The following is an 18231-nucleotide window of genomic DNA, read 5'->3' on the forward strand; positions in this document are numbered from 1 at the left end:
AATACAGCTCCTCCTCTTTCTTCTCTGAACATTTTTGCATAGCAGCTGTCCCTCTATCTCTAACAAGAAGCCTTGCTCTTAATTTCAGAAGTCCCCAGTCATTCACTTCCCCACCCCCAAGTTGATCGTGTGTAGTGGATCTGAGATGTGATCAGAGCCTTCCTGGTTTGCTTCCACAGTGCAGGGGCAGGATGGGAAAACTAGGTTCAGTCTCAAATACCTCTGGGCTGGCCCTATGCATGAAGTCCTTGCTCTCAAGGGGCTGCCATTTAGTTGGGGAGACAGACCAGGAATATCACTAGGGGAAACAGGTAGAAAGTGCTTAAGAGTTCTGGGAGCTTGGTGCAAGGAAAGGAGAGACCACATAGGAATAACAGAAGGACTCCTGGAAACTGAAAATCAATGCTGGTAGTGGTGGTACGTACCTATAATCTCAGCACTCAGGAGGCTGAGGCAGGAGCATCACAAGTTCCAGGCCAGACTAGGCTACATATTAAGACCCTGTTTCAAAAAGACTAAACATAACAAAAACAGAAACAAGGTGTTTATACCACTCCTATTTTCACAGAACAAAATTAAGATATTTGTCAAGTTTTCAAACATATATACGCACATATTCATATCTATACACATATGTATGTAACAACTTTAGGGAGCACCTACAGTCTTCTTCCCTTTTCCCAGTGGCAATCACCATTACGACTTTACTTAAGTACCACTCACAACTCTCCCTTGAATTTTATAATTCAAAAGAGTCAAGAATTGTTGTGCATTTATATTCTGATGAATGTAAGTGGCATAATACTGTATATACGACTGCTTGCTTTCTCCTCTGCCCCTGGTTTCCAGGGCTCTACTCTTGTTGAAACACATTGTCATGGCTCACAAATGTATGCATCCTATGGATTCACTACATTTATTTACCATCCAGAGATGGGGTTTCCAGAGATGGTTGTAATCAGGGTTGGGGGGAGGGACACTGGAAAAGTAGGAGGTTGGCCAAGGTCCAGCCAAATGCAGGAAATGGGGCAGGCCCATGCCCCAGGCCAGGAATCTTCAATGGCCACACTGAACACCAGGGAGTGGGGTGGGGGAGCAGGTCCCCAACTCAATAATTTCACTTATCCTCTCTTGGCATCCTCCCTGGAGAGGACTCTGTTGCTCTTTCCATTAATTGTCTCATTAATGACCCAATGAAGTCAAGTACCCATTGTTTTCCAGGCCTGGGGCAGCCTCCCTGACTTTCTCTCCTGGGGGATTTGTAAGCGTCTTTCCTTCCCTATTTTCCTTTGGCAGGCCTCCTTATCTAGTCCCTGCAGCCTGCCCAAGCTAGTGTGTGCTTCCTCCACCCACATCCAGGACCCAGGCTGCACAAAGCCCTGCCCCACCCTCTCACTGCCTCTCCCCTTCTGGAACTGCCCCACTCGTTATGTCTCTTTCCATTTTTCTTCCTTTTTAAAAAATACTGTCTCTCTGGCTCCCCACTGAACTTCTGTCACCTTCTATCTTTGTGTGTACTTCCCATTGTCTCAGTGTAGGTTGTCTCTCTCAGTCTCTGTACAGATGATACTGTCTCTTGTTAATATCTCACTGTCACCATCTGTCACTGGGACTGTCTCCACCTCTCTTGCTGGGTGTCTCTACCTGGAGATCCATGCTGTGTGCACACATTTGTGTGCACATTTTTGTATTTGTCTCTGATTCTCTTTCCGTCTCCCTCCATCCATATATACATCTCTGTCTCCCTCTCTCTCTGACTCACCTCCTCCTCACTGTCCCTCCTCCCTTGTGGGTCTCTGAACCCTCCTGATTGACTATTGTCCTATTTCCAACCCCTGCCTCATCACCACCGCTTGCTCACCCACGGGGTCCCTGACACCCACATGGGTCAAACCGCCTCTCTTCATTCCTTCTCTCCCTAGTTACAGCTCCAGCTTCCCTTGGATGACAGCCTCTGGGACATCAGAGCCAGGAGTAGGTGTGAGATCTAAAGCTTCCAGACTTTGAGATTCATGCACCTGTAAAGTTAAAGAAAGGGAGGGGGGCAACAGAAGGTAACCAAGTCTTCATCTTTCGAAATGGGGTTCTTTCTAGACTTGCCAACTTATTTCATATATAATATCAAAAACAAAAGCAGAAAGAACAAAATATAGAAACACAGTCCTTAATTTTAAATTAGTCCATAATTTAATTTTATGAAAACATTTGCTACATTGCCTTTATTTTGTCCCAAATGGGTGAAGAAGTCACAGATCAGCACAGGTTCTCTGACCTGGCTGGAAACCACTCAACTTATTAAATCCCTTTTCTGATACCCATAGAAAAATCAAATGACCTTTACTGACAGGAGAAAGAGCAAAACTGGAGTAGGACCTGGAAACTCTCTTTCCAGCCCCACTGGCCTTTTAGTAGGCTGATGCCTCGTAGGCCTGGGCATCAGCACCAGATTCTCTCGATTCCAAATAGCCTTGTGTGTCTTTGACCAAGTAACGTAACCTCTCTGCTTCCATCCTCATTTGTAATATATGCAAAATAACAACCAGCTCCTAGAGATGCCCAGCACATAGTCAAGGGTCAATACTTCACCACTCTCACTGTCTGGAAGGAGGGAGTTATGGAGTATTACTTTGAAAGAAGGGAGATATTTTGGTTGAAAGCCTGGACTCAACCTGATATGGACTTGTGCCCACATCAGAGGAAGAATCAACATGGGGAAGAGCTGCCGTCTTGGGAAACCTTAGGAGTGCCGGATCCCAGCAAGGCTGCCTTGGATGCAGGGGCCAAGGTAAGCATGGGATTAGGGCAGAGACCTTTTCCCTGTCTCTGTAAGTTTCCCTTGCCAGAAACCAACACTCTTGTCAGGGACACTGACTCCAGCAAAGTGAAGCTCCTTCAAGCAGTGTGGCCAGCCTCAGAGGCCTCGAGGACCTTGAGTGGAGAGGATAGTAGATGCTATTGTTGTGGACACATGTGACATCATCAGGAGATGCCAAGAAACCCTGGAGGCAGACAGTGGATGAGGCTGAAGGTCCTGAGAGAGGAGGCAGGAAGAATTAGAGAGACTTTGGGTAATTGAAGGAAGTATGACTTCATTTGTATTCATGGCCTAGCAAACCCACTACCATCAGGCAAATGTTTCCTCCAACCCTGCTCTGAACCATCCATGGTCAGCAGGTGCAATTGCCTTGGAGGTAGGGCCACATGCTCAGAGCCCCTGGTGAGGCCTGGCTGGGACATTTGCCGTATTTCCTGGTGAGCACCACCCAAGGATGTGAGTCCAAAAGTGAGTGACTTCAAAGATAAAACTAACAGGATCAGGTGACTGAATTTGGAGTGTGAAAAAGGGAGGCAAACAATGTTCTGGTTTGGTACCTAGGTGGGTGATGATGCCTATCCCTGAGGAAGATACACAGAAGGGTAGGCAGGCTATATTCCAGGCAGAACCAGTTGAGAATGAGGTGCACAAGGAATATCCAAGTGGCAGTGCTCAAGAGGAACAGGAGCAACACCGGAACTAAGAGGGATTTGAAGTCTAGGTAAGTTTTGCCTATTGGGTGGGGCAGGGACTTAAGGCAGAACACACTAGGCTAAGAAAACAGCCTAAGAAAAGGCTTGGAGGTGGGAGAAAGAAGCACGTAATTTCAGAAAAGCTAGTAATTCCATTTACCTAAGTACTAGTTGTTCAAGGTAGTTGTGAGAGCTACAGCACAAAGAGACACATTAGGTCTAGATTGCAGAAGTCACTGAATGTTAGGTTAAAGAGACATAATTTGGCAGGTAATAGGAAGCCACTGAAGGTTTCTGAGCAGAAAAGAAACATGGCGCCAGGCACCAGTGACTCATGTCTGTAATCCTAGCGACTAAGGAGGCACAGATCAAGAGGATCTCAGTTCGAAGACAGCCTGGGCAAATACTTCCACAAGATCCTAGTTCCACAAGATCCTACCTCGAAAACCCTTCACAAAAATAGGGCTGGTGGAGTAGCTCAAGGTGAAGGCCCCAGTACTGCAAGAAAAGAAAAGAAACATGGCAAGGGAAATGTTTCAGGTTGATCTAACTAGACAGCACAGGACAAACCAAACACAGATGAGAACAGCATGAGACAACATAAGACATGGATTATCACTTATTTGTTTATTCAACAAAAACTATACTTCCTCTATGCAGAAGCAACCCTTTCTCAATCTTATCTCTAGTCACTAATCTGCAGAGGGCCGATGCACCAAATCACTTGGTGTGAATAAAATTAATGGCTGGCTTCTTGAAACATACCAGTATTATCAAATAAATGAAAATGAGTTTAAGTTACCTATTAAATGGAGTTTTGTATATACGCACACAAGAATATTGTTTAGCCTTAGGGGAAAAAAAAAGAAATTCTCACACATGCTGCAACATAGATGTACTTGAGGACATTATGCTAACTAAAATAAGCCAATCACAAAAGACAAACACTATAGGAGTCCACTCCCATGAGGTTCCTATAGCAGTAAAATTCAGAGACAGAAAGTAGAATGGTGGCTCCAGAAGCTAGAAAGCGGGAAATAGTAAACTAGCATTTGTTTAATAGATATAGAGTTTCAGTTTTACAAGGTAAAAAGAGCTGTGGAGATTTGCAGTACAACAATGCATATGTACTTAACATTACTGAACTGCACACTTAAAAATGATTATAATGATTAATATTATGTTATTTGTATTTTACAATTAAAAATAAAAGTAAGAGGAGGTTCAGAATGGTTCATGGAATAAAACCCAACTCTTAAAAAAAGAAACACATCCAAAACATAGTGACTCTGAAAGGCTAAAAATAAAGAAATAGGGAAATATATACTAAGTAAATGCAAACAAAATTCATGCAAGGCTATGATCTGGACATATAGCGAGACAGAATTCAGACTCAAAGCATTGCATGAAATGAAGATGTACGGATCTGGAGTCCAGATATGCATCAAACAACTTAGGGGCAGTTCCATGCAGCAGAAGCTACAGGAAATGCAAGAAGAAACAGAAATGGCTAGGAGAGACTGAAACACACTACTTTCAGTTCAATTCTCATCAAAGGGTAAAAAACTAAGAATATAGAAAATCTAAACAACAACCTACAAGCTACGCTTCCTGTATGTATATCAAATATGCCCCCCATAGAGAATAACTCCTTTTGAGCATACATCATGAAAGCTGACCACATATTAAGACAAAGACAGCCTCAATCAGTGACTTGAGGTTATAAGCTTTATGATCAGATTTTCCTAACTGCAAAGTCTCAATCATTTCAATGAGATAAAGGATAAAGCAGCATGCCAAGCAAATATTACTAATGCTGTAAATGCTATTATTGTTATCATTATTTACTGCTTCATCATCATTTTATTCTCACTGGTCCTCTGATGCATTTTAGAGACATCTGCCAATTATGTGGTGTATGAATCTGTAATCTTCCGGAACTGTTTCCAGAACACCTACTTCTTCAGTGTTTACCATGTGCTACAGAGTATGCTGTTTTCCTGTACTCTTTTATTAGAAACAGTTAAAAAATTTAAAAAATATAGCAAAACTCAGCTTCTCTAACATCACTATCCAGGCCCAGTACAGTAATACACGTTTTGAGGGAGTCCTCAATGAAGCATACTGGTAAGGACCTACTTCAAAGTTAGATCTGGGCTTGAAACTTCACTCTAGTGCCTACTAGGCTGTGTGACAGTGGGCAAGTTAAATATACTTTCTGAACTTCAATTATCTCATATTCAAACATAGATAATAGTGGTACCTATATTAATTAGGGTTAAGTTTAAATGCAATAACACCTATAAAAAGTCTAGCATGGTACTTAGCTCACAATAGAAGAAACATTCTCCAGTGTACTTATTAAAAAATGTCACAGTGGTTAAGAGCAAGATCAGTAATGGTAGATCCATATCATGAAATGCTACATTGCAGAAAAAGAATGAATTATACCTGGATAATTCATGGCACATGTGGATGGCCAGAGTTGGTTTTGGGTTTAAAAAAGGGCAAACTTCAGAATATTAACAGAGCAGTACCCTTCCCTCCTTAAAAAAATTTATATATGAACAGAGAAAGAAGGCTATACACCTAATTTTAAAGGAGGATAAGACTGAAAATTGTAAAGTTTCATTTTTAACTTGTTATATGTTTCTTTTGTATATCCAAAACACATACACAAGAAAAAGAGGCAAAAAAGTTCATGGACTCTTGAGCTATTGAGCTGAACAGAGGAGGTGCTTAATTCTTCTGGCAAGTGTGAGAATTTCCATATCCAGCTTTTCTTTGGAAAGGCTGCAGGAGGGAAAGGGGGATGAATTGCTCCCACGAGCTCGTTACTCAGCACATCCAAACAGGTAGTCTCTTTCTCATCCCTGCCACCACTGCAGCCCTGACACACGGAGAAGCAGAGAACGCTTTGATAAATGTCAACTGAAATAGAGCAATCAGCTGAAAGCCATTTGCTGAGCTGTCTGACTGCCCTGGGCTCGAGGTTTTCCTTTATTCATTTATCATGATATACAGCTTTGGCCAACATACACACAGGAGAGAAATTGTTGACATGTGGAACCCAAGTACAGAAAATCTTTCATTCCCCCCACCCCCGTCTGTTCACTGAATAAGTTTTTGTTTATTTAAAGACTACAGAGGATTTGGCTGTTAAGAACCAAATGCCTTTGGAGTGGAGTTACAACATAATTTATCATTTCCTCTGTTTATTAAAAAATCCTGCATCTTTGAAAAGCACATTTGCAGTGAGTGGGGGATTTCAGCCACTCACGAAAAGACTGTTTGCAGAGCCCCACCATGTGTCTTGCCCCAAAAGGGTCTCCTTCACTGCTCTTTTTGTCCGTTCTCCCTTGGCTGACTTCTGATTGATCATGTGATGACCACTAAAGGCTGGGGAATGGACTTTGAGGACAGGTAAGGCAGGAAAATAGTTAGTTCCTTTCATCCTTAACCTTGAATCCTCACTGGCTATTTCACAGTAGGTTCCACTGGCATCAGCAAAGGATGCAATGCAATGCTATTACCTTAGCACAGGACAAAATCTGGAGAGAGTCAAATGTAAAGAGAAGTCAGATGCTGCTTTAAAGGAACTCAGCCAGGCCCCACTGCCACCAAAGTGATTTCATTCTGAAAGGAGACTGAAACAAACATCTCCACCCAAGACACTACAGATAGCCTTTTAGTTCAGTGTGTAAGGCACCACTCAATGACACAAGCCACACCTTACCCATTTTGTATTGTTAGCACATAGCACAGTGCCTGACAAATAAGCTCCCTAAATGCCTGCAAGGCAGCAGGAGGCAGTGGCTCCTTCTGAGTTGGTAAGCACTTCAAGGTGCTGGGGAAGATGGTGGCCTGGAGTCAGGCCATGAAACTGAGAGTAATTCTCCCATTACAGCTTGCGCTGTGCCTCTCCTCATCTGTGTCCTTTAAAATAGGCCAATAAATGTGCTTCTTTGAATTCTGTGAGCTAGCCTAGAAAATTCACTGAATCAAAAGAGGGATCTGAGGATCAAGTTTATAGTGGTCAGTCAGAAGTATGGATGACCCAGACTTGTGACTGGCATGGGAAGTGGGGGCAGTTTTGATGGGCTGAGCCCTCAACCTGTGGGAACCAACATTACCTCCAGGTAGACAGCATCAGAATCGAATGTGAATCCCAGTGTTGCTATTTGCTAGCTATGGGCAAAAACTTCCCCTCTTTGTAAAGTAAGGACAATGAATAATTAAAAGCCTCTACCACTTCCCAGCTTTGTTACATTGGGGAGGATTTGTTACCTAATATTGTTAACCCTCAGTTTTCCTATTTGTAAATGGAGATAATATACATCTGTCGTATTTACTGTGAGGATTACAAGTAACACCTAGAAATGAATTTAGCTCATGATGGAAGGATGGAAAGAAGAGAGGGAGGGAGGAAAATTGAGTGGGAGAGGGAGAAGAAACCCATTCCCTGAAGATGGGTCACAATAAGCCACTTGTCTATTAACAACAGACAGGTCCTAAGGGAAAGGAATCTCATTACCATACTAAGTAAATGTTGAGGACAAGGACAAGAGTGGAAAATTACAGAAGGAGTGTTAAGACCAGAAAGAGAAGAAAAGTAGCCAGTATTTGTTAAGCACCTACTATGTGTGATTTATTCACAACACAAACGTATCAATGCCTATAAATGTTACTCTGTATTATTCTCTTCAGGTTATTATACCAAGATACAGACTAGCAAAAAGAATAATTAAGGCTCAAATAAAAGCAGTAGATTGGGCTATGAAAGCCCAAAAGGAGGGACCCTGGTTGGGGGTACAGGAAGACTTCCCAGAGAACATGACAGCTAAGATGAAAAGGACTAAACAGTGAGGAGCAGAGAGTGGTCCAGGGAGAGAACAGAGTATGCATGAAGATGACCCAGAGGCAAAAATACTGCTCCTGGTTGCTTTATATGCAACTTCTTAGAGATCATCCATCCAAACCAACAATATCCTTTCCTTTGTGGTTATTATTTTTTCAATTTATTTAGATTTTATGGTTTGGTGAAAATAGGCTACCAGCAAAGGAGTGCAGTCAGAGTGAAGGCTCACATCAGTCTGAGCAGAATTTAAAATAAAGAACAGGGCCTGATTCACTGAAAAGGAGGCGCCTAAGATGAGGCACTAAGCTTGCCAACGGTCCCAGTCTGTGGTTACATCGCGGACAAGGTAACTGCCCAAGTAAAGATCCTCTGCCAGCAGCAGATATTCTATAGGGACCACCCATATCAGAAGGCTCAGAGAAGAATGGAGCAGGCAGGATGGGGTGGAATGGGTGGGATGGGGATGGAGAACAAACAAATCTGAGTATCCCACTAGAAGGCTTGGCCTCCCATGGATTGACAGCACAATGACAGCCTTCTATGTAGATGGAAGGGGCTGAAGGAGGTGCCAATCTGACACGTATGGGATCCACCAGAAACTAGACTGTGGCGTGTGGATAGGCCTGCTGGTTTTTCATCCAAGGAGTTCTTTGGTCTTCACTACCAGATATCTGTCCAGTTCGGCAACTGTGTCGTCGGCCATTTGGCTGATCTGCAAGAACACAAAAGAAGGTAGCTTGATAAGTGGGGCTGCAAAAAGGTAGAGGAACAGATGTTCTAGAACTGTGAAAAGGTTATTGAGGAAATAATAATAGTGACAAAAGTTTACATTGAGTTCCAGCTAAGCACTGTACTAAGAAATTTATACATACATTCTTACTGATTCCTAACAACCATCCCACGAGATAAGATACTATTATTACCCCATTTTACAGATAAGAAAACTGAGACAGATCACTTATTCAGAATATACAGCTAGAAAGGTACAACGCCAAAATTTAATCCATGGTAGTCTGATTCTACAAGCCAACATTTCTAACTATTATACAATACAGAGAAGCCACACTGTCTCTTAAAGAGCCTCCAGAATGTCCTATGCCTCAGCTACCCTGCTACATAGAAAGCCTTCTGATGAAGTAACGAAACAAATGCAAAGATCCCAAGAGTTAAGCAGGAAAAAAAAAGTCTTGAAAAAAGATTAAGTACATCTGGTTAACAAACATGGAAAATTCAATACAAATTGAAGAAATGCAAATTAAAACAAGAAACAGTTCAGCTATCATAGTTAGCAAATTTTGATGTTGTGGCTTTTAATTATGATCGCTAATGCCAACAAATGATAGTGAAATGGTTTCACTCATATATCGCTGACAGGAATTCAAATTGATGTAAACGTTCATCTAGTTAACCCCCAAATATCTCAAATGCGGAAATTATCACATGAACAGGACCTGAAATTTTTTTTCTTAAGATCTATGTGTAAAGATATTTATCCTGGCTTTCTTTTCAATAATGAAAAATCAAAAAATCTGAAGTTACAGAATAGGGAAGCAGTTGAATACATATAGTCACTAAAATGGTTAAGACTGTATTTCTTATGGAAAAGAATATGTCATATGAATGACATTCCAGTATCTACTCCTGAAATGTCTGAGTGTTTTATAATAAGCATGCATTACATTTGTAATCAGAAAAAAATGTTCAAAAATGGTTATTAATAGTGTTTCAACATACTTATAATATCATGGAAGAAGTGAGATTCAAAATTCTGTTTATATATCTGTAAGAGAAAAGCTCTATAAAATATGTAAATTAAAAATTGTGTATTTTTAAAAAACTAGAAAGAAATTTGCCAAAATATTAAGTGTATCTTTTAGTTATAGGAAGATACATAATGTATTATTCATGTCTATATCATCACATCCTGCTTAGAACACAACATGTATCAAGGTCTCAGAAAATTTTCTGTGCTTTTCTGTATTTTCCAAATTTTCTGCAATAAGCATACACACCCTTCTAAGAATGAGAAAACCAGAATAACATTTATTAGATGCTGTAGCCTCCCTCCCACATCTAAATGGGGATAAAGGCAGGAGGCTTGGAAGATGGCAACGTGGTACCCCAGGATCTATGTGCTCAGCAGCATGGCAGCTGCTTGACATCTTTATTTGCCAACCACAGGCCTTGGTCAGAAATTGGTAACTAAATGTACTGAAAAGAGCAGAAACTAAAAAATATATGCAGCAATTGGTCCCAGGCAGGGAGGCGGCCAGGCTCTCCCCACAGCAACAGCTGCACATTTTTCAGATGGAAAAGCAAAGCTACTGAGGCTGCCAGATACTCTGCAAGAGTGACTGGACACAGAATGGCAGCTTAGTCCCCCTCACTGCATCAGCCACAAGCCTTTCAGATGCTCTGACCCTGTAGATGCCTTGCATGAGGTGGAGAGCAGTTCCCAGCAGCACATCAGCACCTACAGGATGGCAGTCTGGGACAGCCAAGAACAAGGGCTGCAAGCCTCCTCTGGAAAAAATGGCAGGCACCGAGGGTAGTTTGGGCACAAGGATGGGTATGAGAGGAGGGACAGTACCCCTGGTAATAATTTGATAATGTGGGATGACAAGGTACAAGTCATTTTTTCTACTCCAAGTCTCAGTTTCCTCATCAATCAAATGAGGCTTGCCGGTCCCCTTCTCAAAAAAAAGTTGTGAGGGTTAAGCAAAACCATGAATATACAAGAAAGTTTTAAACTGGTTATTTGCTACGCAAATGTTGGTTGTGTTACTATGATTTTTCTATCATTTCCTGACTCCTTTTCAAATTATCCAATCAATGAAAATATTTACCAACTTTTTATCATAAGTACAAAGTGCCCTCAAGAACAGTCTATCTGTAGCTTCATCTTTTCAATCTTTATTGGACTTCCTAAAATACACCAACAAAACTCTCACTTGCTGAGTACTTACTATATGCCAGACACTGGGTTAACATTTTACATGCGTTACTACACATAATCCTCACAACATATGAAATACTATCGTCCCCTTTTGGCATAATATGAACGTTATTTCACCTGCCTGTTGCATAAAAGTTTCTGCTGTGCAGAAGTGTTTTGTCCTCTGTTACTTCATTCAAACACAACCACCTCACGTAACCCCCATAAATCAAGAGGAACAGGTAGTATACCCTCTCTAGAGAGGAGGAAACCAGGGCACGGAATGTTAACTGCTCTACCCACAATCACATAAAAAGTCAGTGGTGTGGTTGAGCCAAAAACTCACCCACCTCCCAATGACAGGTTTGATGCTCCTATTCCCTTTTGGTGGCTCATAGCACATGGCCTATTCCTTCTTCATTCCAGCCAGGCCATATAAGAATCACTAAGAGTCACGAAGCTGGGGAGAGGAGCGGTCATTTCTAAGTGTGTTGAGCCTCTCAGTCCTCACATCAAACCCACGGGACAAGCACTATTCCCACTTCACAGATGAGCTCAGAGATGCTCGGAAAAGTGAAGCCATTTGCTGACCTTCACAGCTGAGAAGTAAGAGCTAGAATTTTATCCAGGTCTGACTAACTCCAAAGCAAGCACCCTTTCCAGTACCATGAGCTGCTGTATAAAGATTATAACATCAACATCACTACCATAATCATTGTTATCATCACATTTGAGCTTTACTAGTTCAGCAAAATGAAAGGAAAGGATAGTGAAGTGGGTGCCTAGAGCACAGACCTACATATAAGCCATCATCCCTGAGACTGGCTCGGGACACCACTGCCTCACCTAGTCCAGCCTCCCTGCCTTGCCTGTCTGCCAGAAACCGTCCTATCCATCCACCCATCTACCCCCCACCGCTGCAGCCCCACTAGCACCCAGCTTCACTCATTTCAGAGCAGCTCTGTTTCTTGGAGAAAGGCTGCAGTGAAAGGATCTTGGCCAGAGTTACTGGAGGCTTCTGCCAAGTGCTTTAATGTTCAGCAGGCCCATTTATAGTAAACTAAAGTGAAGGTGAAACAGCAGGCTGGCAGATGTCAGAGTCCTGAGCGTGAAGATCCTGGTCCTCCTTCAACAGAGCTGGCCTGGGCTGGGGGATGGGAAGTTCAGAGGGGTTGAGAGAGTTTGGGGTCAGATACAATGGCTGAGATAGAACCTAAAACTGAATCATTTTGCTCTTACATACCAAAGATGAAAGAAACATTGTTATAATAAAGTTTTAAAGAATCTGGCCTCAAAAGAATCCTGGACAATGTTTTTAAAAGGAGAAAAAATTTCACAAAAAATAAAAGTCATTTATAATGCCATTACCTGAAGTGACTGCCTTTAATATCTTGAAACATATAAACTACCAACTATTTTATGTCTATGTGGCTTTTCTTTATAAAAATGAAATCGTAATACTGTTGTATGACATACCATTTTATTTATTTATTTATTTGTGGTACTGGGTGTTAAACCCAGGGTCTTGTACAAGCTACGCAAGGGCTCTCTACCACTTGAGCCAGGCCCCCAACCCTCATGTTTGTATTTTGTTTGAGAGATAAGGGTCTCACTAACTTTGCCAGGGCTGACCTCAAACTCACAATCCTCCTGCCTCAATTTCCCAAGTAGCTGGGATTACAGACATATGCCACCATGCCCGGATATAACCAATCATATTTAAAAAAATAATAATAAATTCTAAAAAATTTCCACATCTATAAAATATTCTTATAACTGTCATTCTGTATAGAACACAGAGAGAGAATATAAAACAATCATTTTCCCACTGTTAGAAATTTAGACAGTTCCACTTTTCTGTTCTTATACATAATATATTAATGAATAGCCTTGTAGACAAAATTTCTTTTTTTTTTCTTTTGGCAGAATTGGGGTTTGACTCAGGGCTTCACACCTGCTAGGCAGGTGCTCTACCACTTGAGTCACTCAGCCAGCCCTGTTTTGTCAAGGATTTTCGGAGAGAGAGTCTTGCGAACTATTTGTCCTGGATGACTTCGAACCGTGATCCTCCTGATCTCTGTCTCCTGAGTAGCTGGGATTACAGGCTTAAGCCACCAACTCCCGGTCTGACAATTTCTTTTGGGTAAATTTCTAAGTTACTGAATCAAAAACATATGGATTTTGGCATACACTGTCATACTGCCCTCCAGAAAGGTTATATGGATTTATATATAAAAAACTTAATTTACTCTGTAGAGTGTGGAAATAAAAGCAATGCTTTCAGGACAATTAATATTTTAAGCTCAGATTAAAATTTTTCAGTTCAAGTGTCAGGTTGCAGAAAAGTTAAAATTTAAAAAATTTATACACATTCTAAAAACCCTAAATGATTTAGTCAGTAAGGCACTAAGAACCTTAAAATATGCACTTCGATGTCCAATAATTCCACACTTGGGATGCTCTGTCCTAAGTAAATACAAGTATTTATAATGAAGATGTTCACTGCAACCCTACTTAAAATATAAACAAATTTTAAACAAAATGTCAAAAAGAAGAGCTTCTTATGGGTATAACCACAAGACCAACTATTTAGCAGCCATTAGAAATGACCAGTGATAAGGCCCAGTGTAGTGGTATGCACCTATAATCCCGGCTATTCAGCAGGCAGAGGTAGGAGGACTGAGATCCCAGGCAAAAGCATGAAACCTTATCTGAAAAATAAACTAAAGCAAAAGAACTGGAGGCATGGTTCAAGTGGTAGAGCACTTGCCTAGCAAGCACAAGGCCCTGAGTTCAAACCCCAGTACAAAAAACAAAACTAAACAAAAGAACACCCAGAAATGGCTATCCACAAAAAGTTTTTCAAGAATGAGAAAATGGTAATGCCTTTAATGCCAAATGGAAAATTAAACCTGGATGCAAAATATATATATTTAATCATATTTAAAATTATGGAGGGTTAAAACAAAGAACTGCTCCAAAATATTAACAGTAACAGCCTCTGCAATATGATTTTATGGGATGATTTTTTTCCCACTTTTTAAGAAAGTCTTCTGTACTCCACATTTTCTATAATAAGAATATATTACCTTGATAATCAGGAACAAAAGTAAACACATTTTTAAAAAACTATTGATGAAGCAACAATCAGCCACAGCCTTGTTTATATAAAACAAAACAAAAACAAAAACCCACACCAGAAACTTGTTCAGAGCCTTCTGATAAAGAAAAATAACAAAATGAATTACATGTAAGGCTGTCTCTTGAATATTTTCCTATCCAAATTTTTCTCCATATGACAGTAAATGAAATTAATAACAACACAACAATAAGGTAAAAATTAACATTTAAATGACAGACTCTTTTAGGAAAGCTTTTACACTGAAAAGTATCTGTATTATGTACTATAAATATTACAGATATGGTAAAAGAGATAGCCTGAAGGACTGCACACTAAAATGCTAACAATGGTCATCTCTAAGTGATGATATTTCAATAACTTTCTTCACTCTTTTTTTTTAAACAACAAGCATGTATTTGTTTAGTATCAGAAAAACTAACAAATGCTATTTTCACTTTGAAAAAACAGTAATAATCAACAATAAGAAGCAATGGAGGAAAAAATCAAATCTGAAGAGGATAGTAAAAAGTCAGTGTTAACAACTGAAGGTTCCAGGAAGGTCTGTGTCAAGCAACAGTGCTGGTTATCTGATTATTCTTCTTTTTCCAAGGAACTTGGACTCTGCTCCCTGAGGCAGAGTCCATAGGCTTCCCACTAGGAAGCAATGAAAAGGCCAAGTATCCACTGCAGATATAGAATGCCAGAGAATAGGGACAAGAAGCTAGACCAGTTGGGCAAGGGCCAGGACCGTCTATGTGAGGCCTGATCTGTACTCAGAAAAGGCGGCCAGCCCGATCTATGAACATCCTCTTTGAGCTGGTGCAGGGAAAGAGAAAGGCAAAAAAGAAGAGGAGCTTTGATGGTTTAGGTGTCAGGTATTCTAATGGTGCAGCCAAGGAACCTCTTGAACGTAGAAATTACCAATCCTTTTTATTTGAAAAAAGGACCCTCAAAGAGTTCAGTAACTTCCCCAAGGTCACAGGACATCAGGTGCAGAACAATCCTTTTCTTTTTTTGCATTATAAGGTTTCTAGGCTCTTATCTTCTATGTGTGCCTTTGCAAGATTATCTGTAGAGCTTTTTATAAATACTCATTCCTACACAGATGTACTGAATCAGAAAATGCAAGAGCAAGGCCCAGGAATGCATCATAAATTTCCTCAGGTGATTTTTGTGGCTGACCTACACACTAGTATGCTAACTGCCAGTCCAAAAGGGGAGTAGCTAATCACTTTATGGCCTCCTCCAGGGGTCCCCCTAACAGCTCTCTGCTCTCTTAGCTCTCTGGCTTCTTCCCTCTTCACTCCTCATCCTGCCCACACTCCTGTTCAACCTTCTTAACATGATGCTTATATTGTGCACAAGTAGGTTTTAGAGTCTATCAAGCCCTTTACATGACATGAAACATTACTAATTCTATCTCCTAAATATTGGTAAATTCACCTCCTATCTCAGTCCCCCACCCCTACCATTCAGGCTCAGGTAATCATCACTTTTTTTTTTAACACAATAATTTATTGCTTTTCCTTCCAAAGCTTTGTGAATTTACAAAAAAGTGGATCAAGGTGTACAAACTACTTAGTTCATACTAAGAATTCAAGAGATGTGGCCCTGCCCTGCCTTGCCACTGGCAGGGACTGACATGCAGTACCAGTGCCCCAAATTTGGCATTACTACCTTCAGAGCACTGTGGTCCTGACATACTATCATGACATGCTTAGGTCATTAGTCAAGTCAATGGAATGGGTACAGAGGTTTTTTAGTTTGGGTTTTTTTTTTTTTTTGCCTTCCTGCTGTAAAAATGAAATTTTCAGTTCACTTTTGAAAAATAAACTGGTCAATAAATTCATTTTATCCTGCTTCTACTTTACTCAAAGCTTCATAGTCAACCTGGCACCTTTGTAGCTGCATTTTCTTTTCTGCTATTAGTGCTTAAAGTTGCTGTTGTTGGGTTTCTCTCTGCTTTGCAATGGATTTGAGCAAATTCTGAACACCAACGGCCTTCATCTTCTCATTTTCTGCTTCTTTTACAAGTTGGTCAACAAGTTCAATTAGACTACCAACTATTTTCTGAAATGGGCCAATTTTGTCCAAAAAAGTCCTTGCACTCTTCCTTGAGCTCTATGGTCTGCTGGGTAACCTCTGGGACCAACATCCACAAAGTGTTCAGCTCATCTAAGTGCAGCTCTGCTTCCCCAAGGATATCCTTGGCCATAGCTGCAACCCAGTAACGGCAGCGCACCCAGGCTGCTATATATAGACAGCTTCTCGTTCAAGTTAACTGCAGTGGGTGCGTGACCCACCAGCACCAGCCACTGTCATGGCTACACAACCTGTTTACCCAATCAATCATCACTTTCTGGCTGGCTTTCTGCAACAGTTTCCTTGCCTCCAGTTGGTCTTGTCCCTGACAATGTTTTATTCCTGGCCACCACAGTCATCTTTCATAAATACAGATGTGATTTCCCCACTGTCTGAAAAAGAAAAATCTTTCCAGAGAGTTACTATATGAAAATCTCCTGGGAAGCTTTAAAAATTCCAGGGCCCCACTCCAGATTCCCTGACTTAATCTCTGCAGTACAGTAACAAATGCATGCATTTTTATAAGGTGGCAGATTATTGTTCAATAAATATTCACTCCCTTTCTCAGATCTCCATGAATAAATATACTTCCTTATAACTATGATTTTGGGCTTAGCCCATGTGACTAGCTTTGACTAATGGGATGTGACAAGAGCAGGTGCTTATGATGTGCTTCAGTGGCTGGACTTAAGGTCCTGGCATCTGCTGTTGCCAAGAAAAGATGCCCTGGGAAACTTGTTGACTCTGAAAGATTGTGAGATATATAAAGCAGGCTTGAGCCCAATCCAAGATTTAGAGCTGAGCTCACTGAGAGCCCAGCCTAAAACAGTTACACCCCAGCTGGCCCAAGAAACAGGACAAGAAATAATGCTTTGAGATATGGCAAATCAACAAGTTTAGGGGTAGCTGGTTATGCACCGTTATTCTGGCCATAGGTGACTGATACAGATGCACAGCCAATGTGGGAACCTCTGAACCTGCTAACTCCTCCACCTGGTATATAAGGCCTTCCATGATCTGGTCACTGTCTTCTTTCCTCATTCCCTAGTCTCACTAGATTCAAGCCCCACTGATCTAAGAGAACAACATTCTTTTATATCAATATTCCTTTGTACATGCTGTTTACTTTCTCCCTCATTTTTCCCTCATTTCCCTCATTTCTGTCCTTTAGGACAGGCGTAAGTGCCACTACTCAACACACAGAGAACATAACTGCTTACTTTTCAGCAACAAGACGAATGAAAGGAGAACAATGGCAAGTGGGTTCTAAGATCCATCTGCTTGTGTTTGGATCCCATTTCTACTACTTATCAACAGAATGACTTAGGAACACTAGTGAACTTCTTTGAACCTCAGTTTCCTCACTACCTACCCACAGTTTTTGTTGTTGCTGTTGTTTTTTGTGCTGGGGATTGAACCCAGGGCCTTCTGTGTACTATACAAGTGCTCTACCACTGAGCTAAATCCCCATCCCCATCTTACATTTTGTAGTTATGAGGAAAAACTACTCAGAATGGAGCCTAGCACACAGTAAAAGGTCAATAGCATCTTATTTTCTTCTATGGATCTCTCCAAGGTCCAGCATGGGGCTAAATCCAGAAAAAAGACTTGGTTAATATTGACCATGTGAATGAAAAGACCAGAAGCACTCTGTTTTAACTGTCCTTGCTTCAGACACGAACAAATGATTCCTTGGGTCAGACACATAAACACTACAACTGTTGGCAA

The 18231-nt window shown here is 41.0% G+C and overlaps 1 protein-coding gene and 1 pseudogene across 2 annotated transcripts in view; both read right to left on the minus strand.

The window, feature by feature from the left end:
- Positions 1-2164: 2164 nt before the first annotated feature.
- Positions 2165-18231, minus strand: part of Mrrf (mitochondrial ribosome recycling factor) — a 63763-nt gene continuing 47696 nt past the window's right edge. For both annotated transcript variants that reach the window (XM_020173114.2, XM_074051074.1), the window contains one exon: positions 2165-9077. In XM_020173114.2, the coding sequence (XP_020028703.1) occupies positions 9000-9077 (78 nt within the window). In that variant the 3' untranslated portion in view covers positions 2165-8999. The remainder of the gene's footprint in view (positions 9078-18231) is intronic.
- Positions 9089-18218, minus strand: LOC141415372 (intraflagellar transport protein 20 homolog pseudogene; annotated as a pseudogene).

The sequence above is a fragment of the Castor canadensis genome, chromosome 13, assembly GCF_047511655.1.
Source record: "Castor canadensis chromosome 13, mCasCan1.hap1v2, whole genome shotgun sequence".
NCBI classification, from domain to species: domain Eukaryota; kingdom Metazoa; phylum Chordata; class Mammalia; order Rodentia; family Castoridae; genus Castor; species Castor canadensis.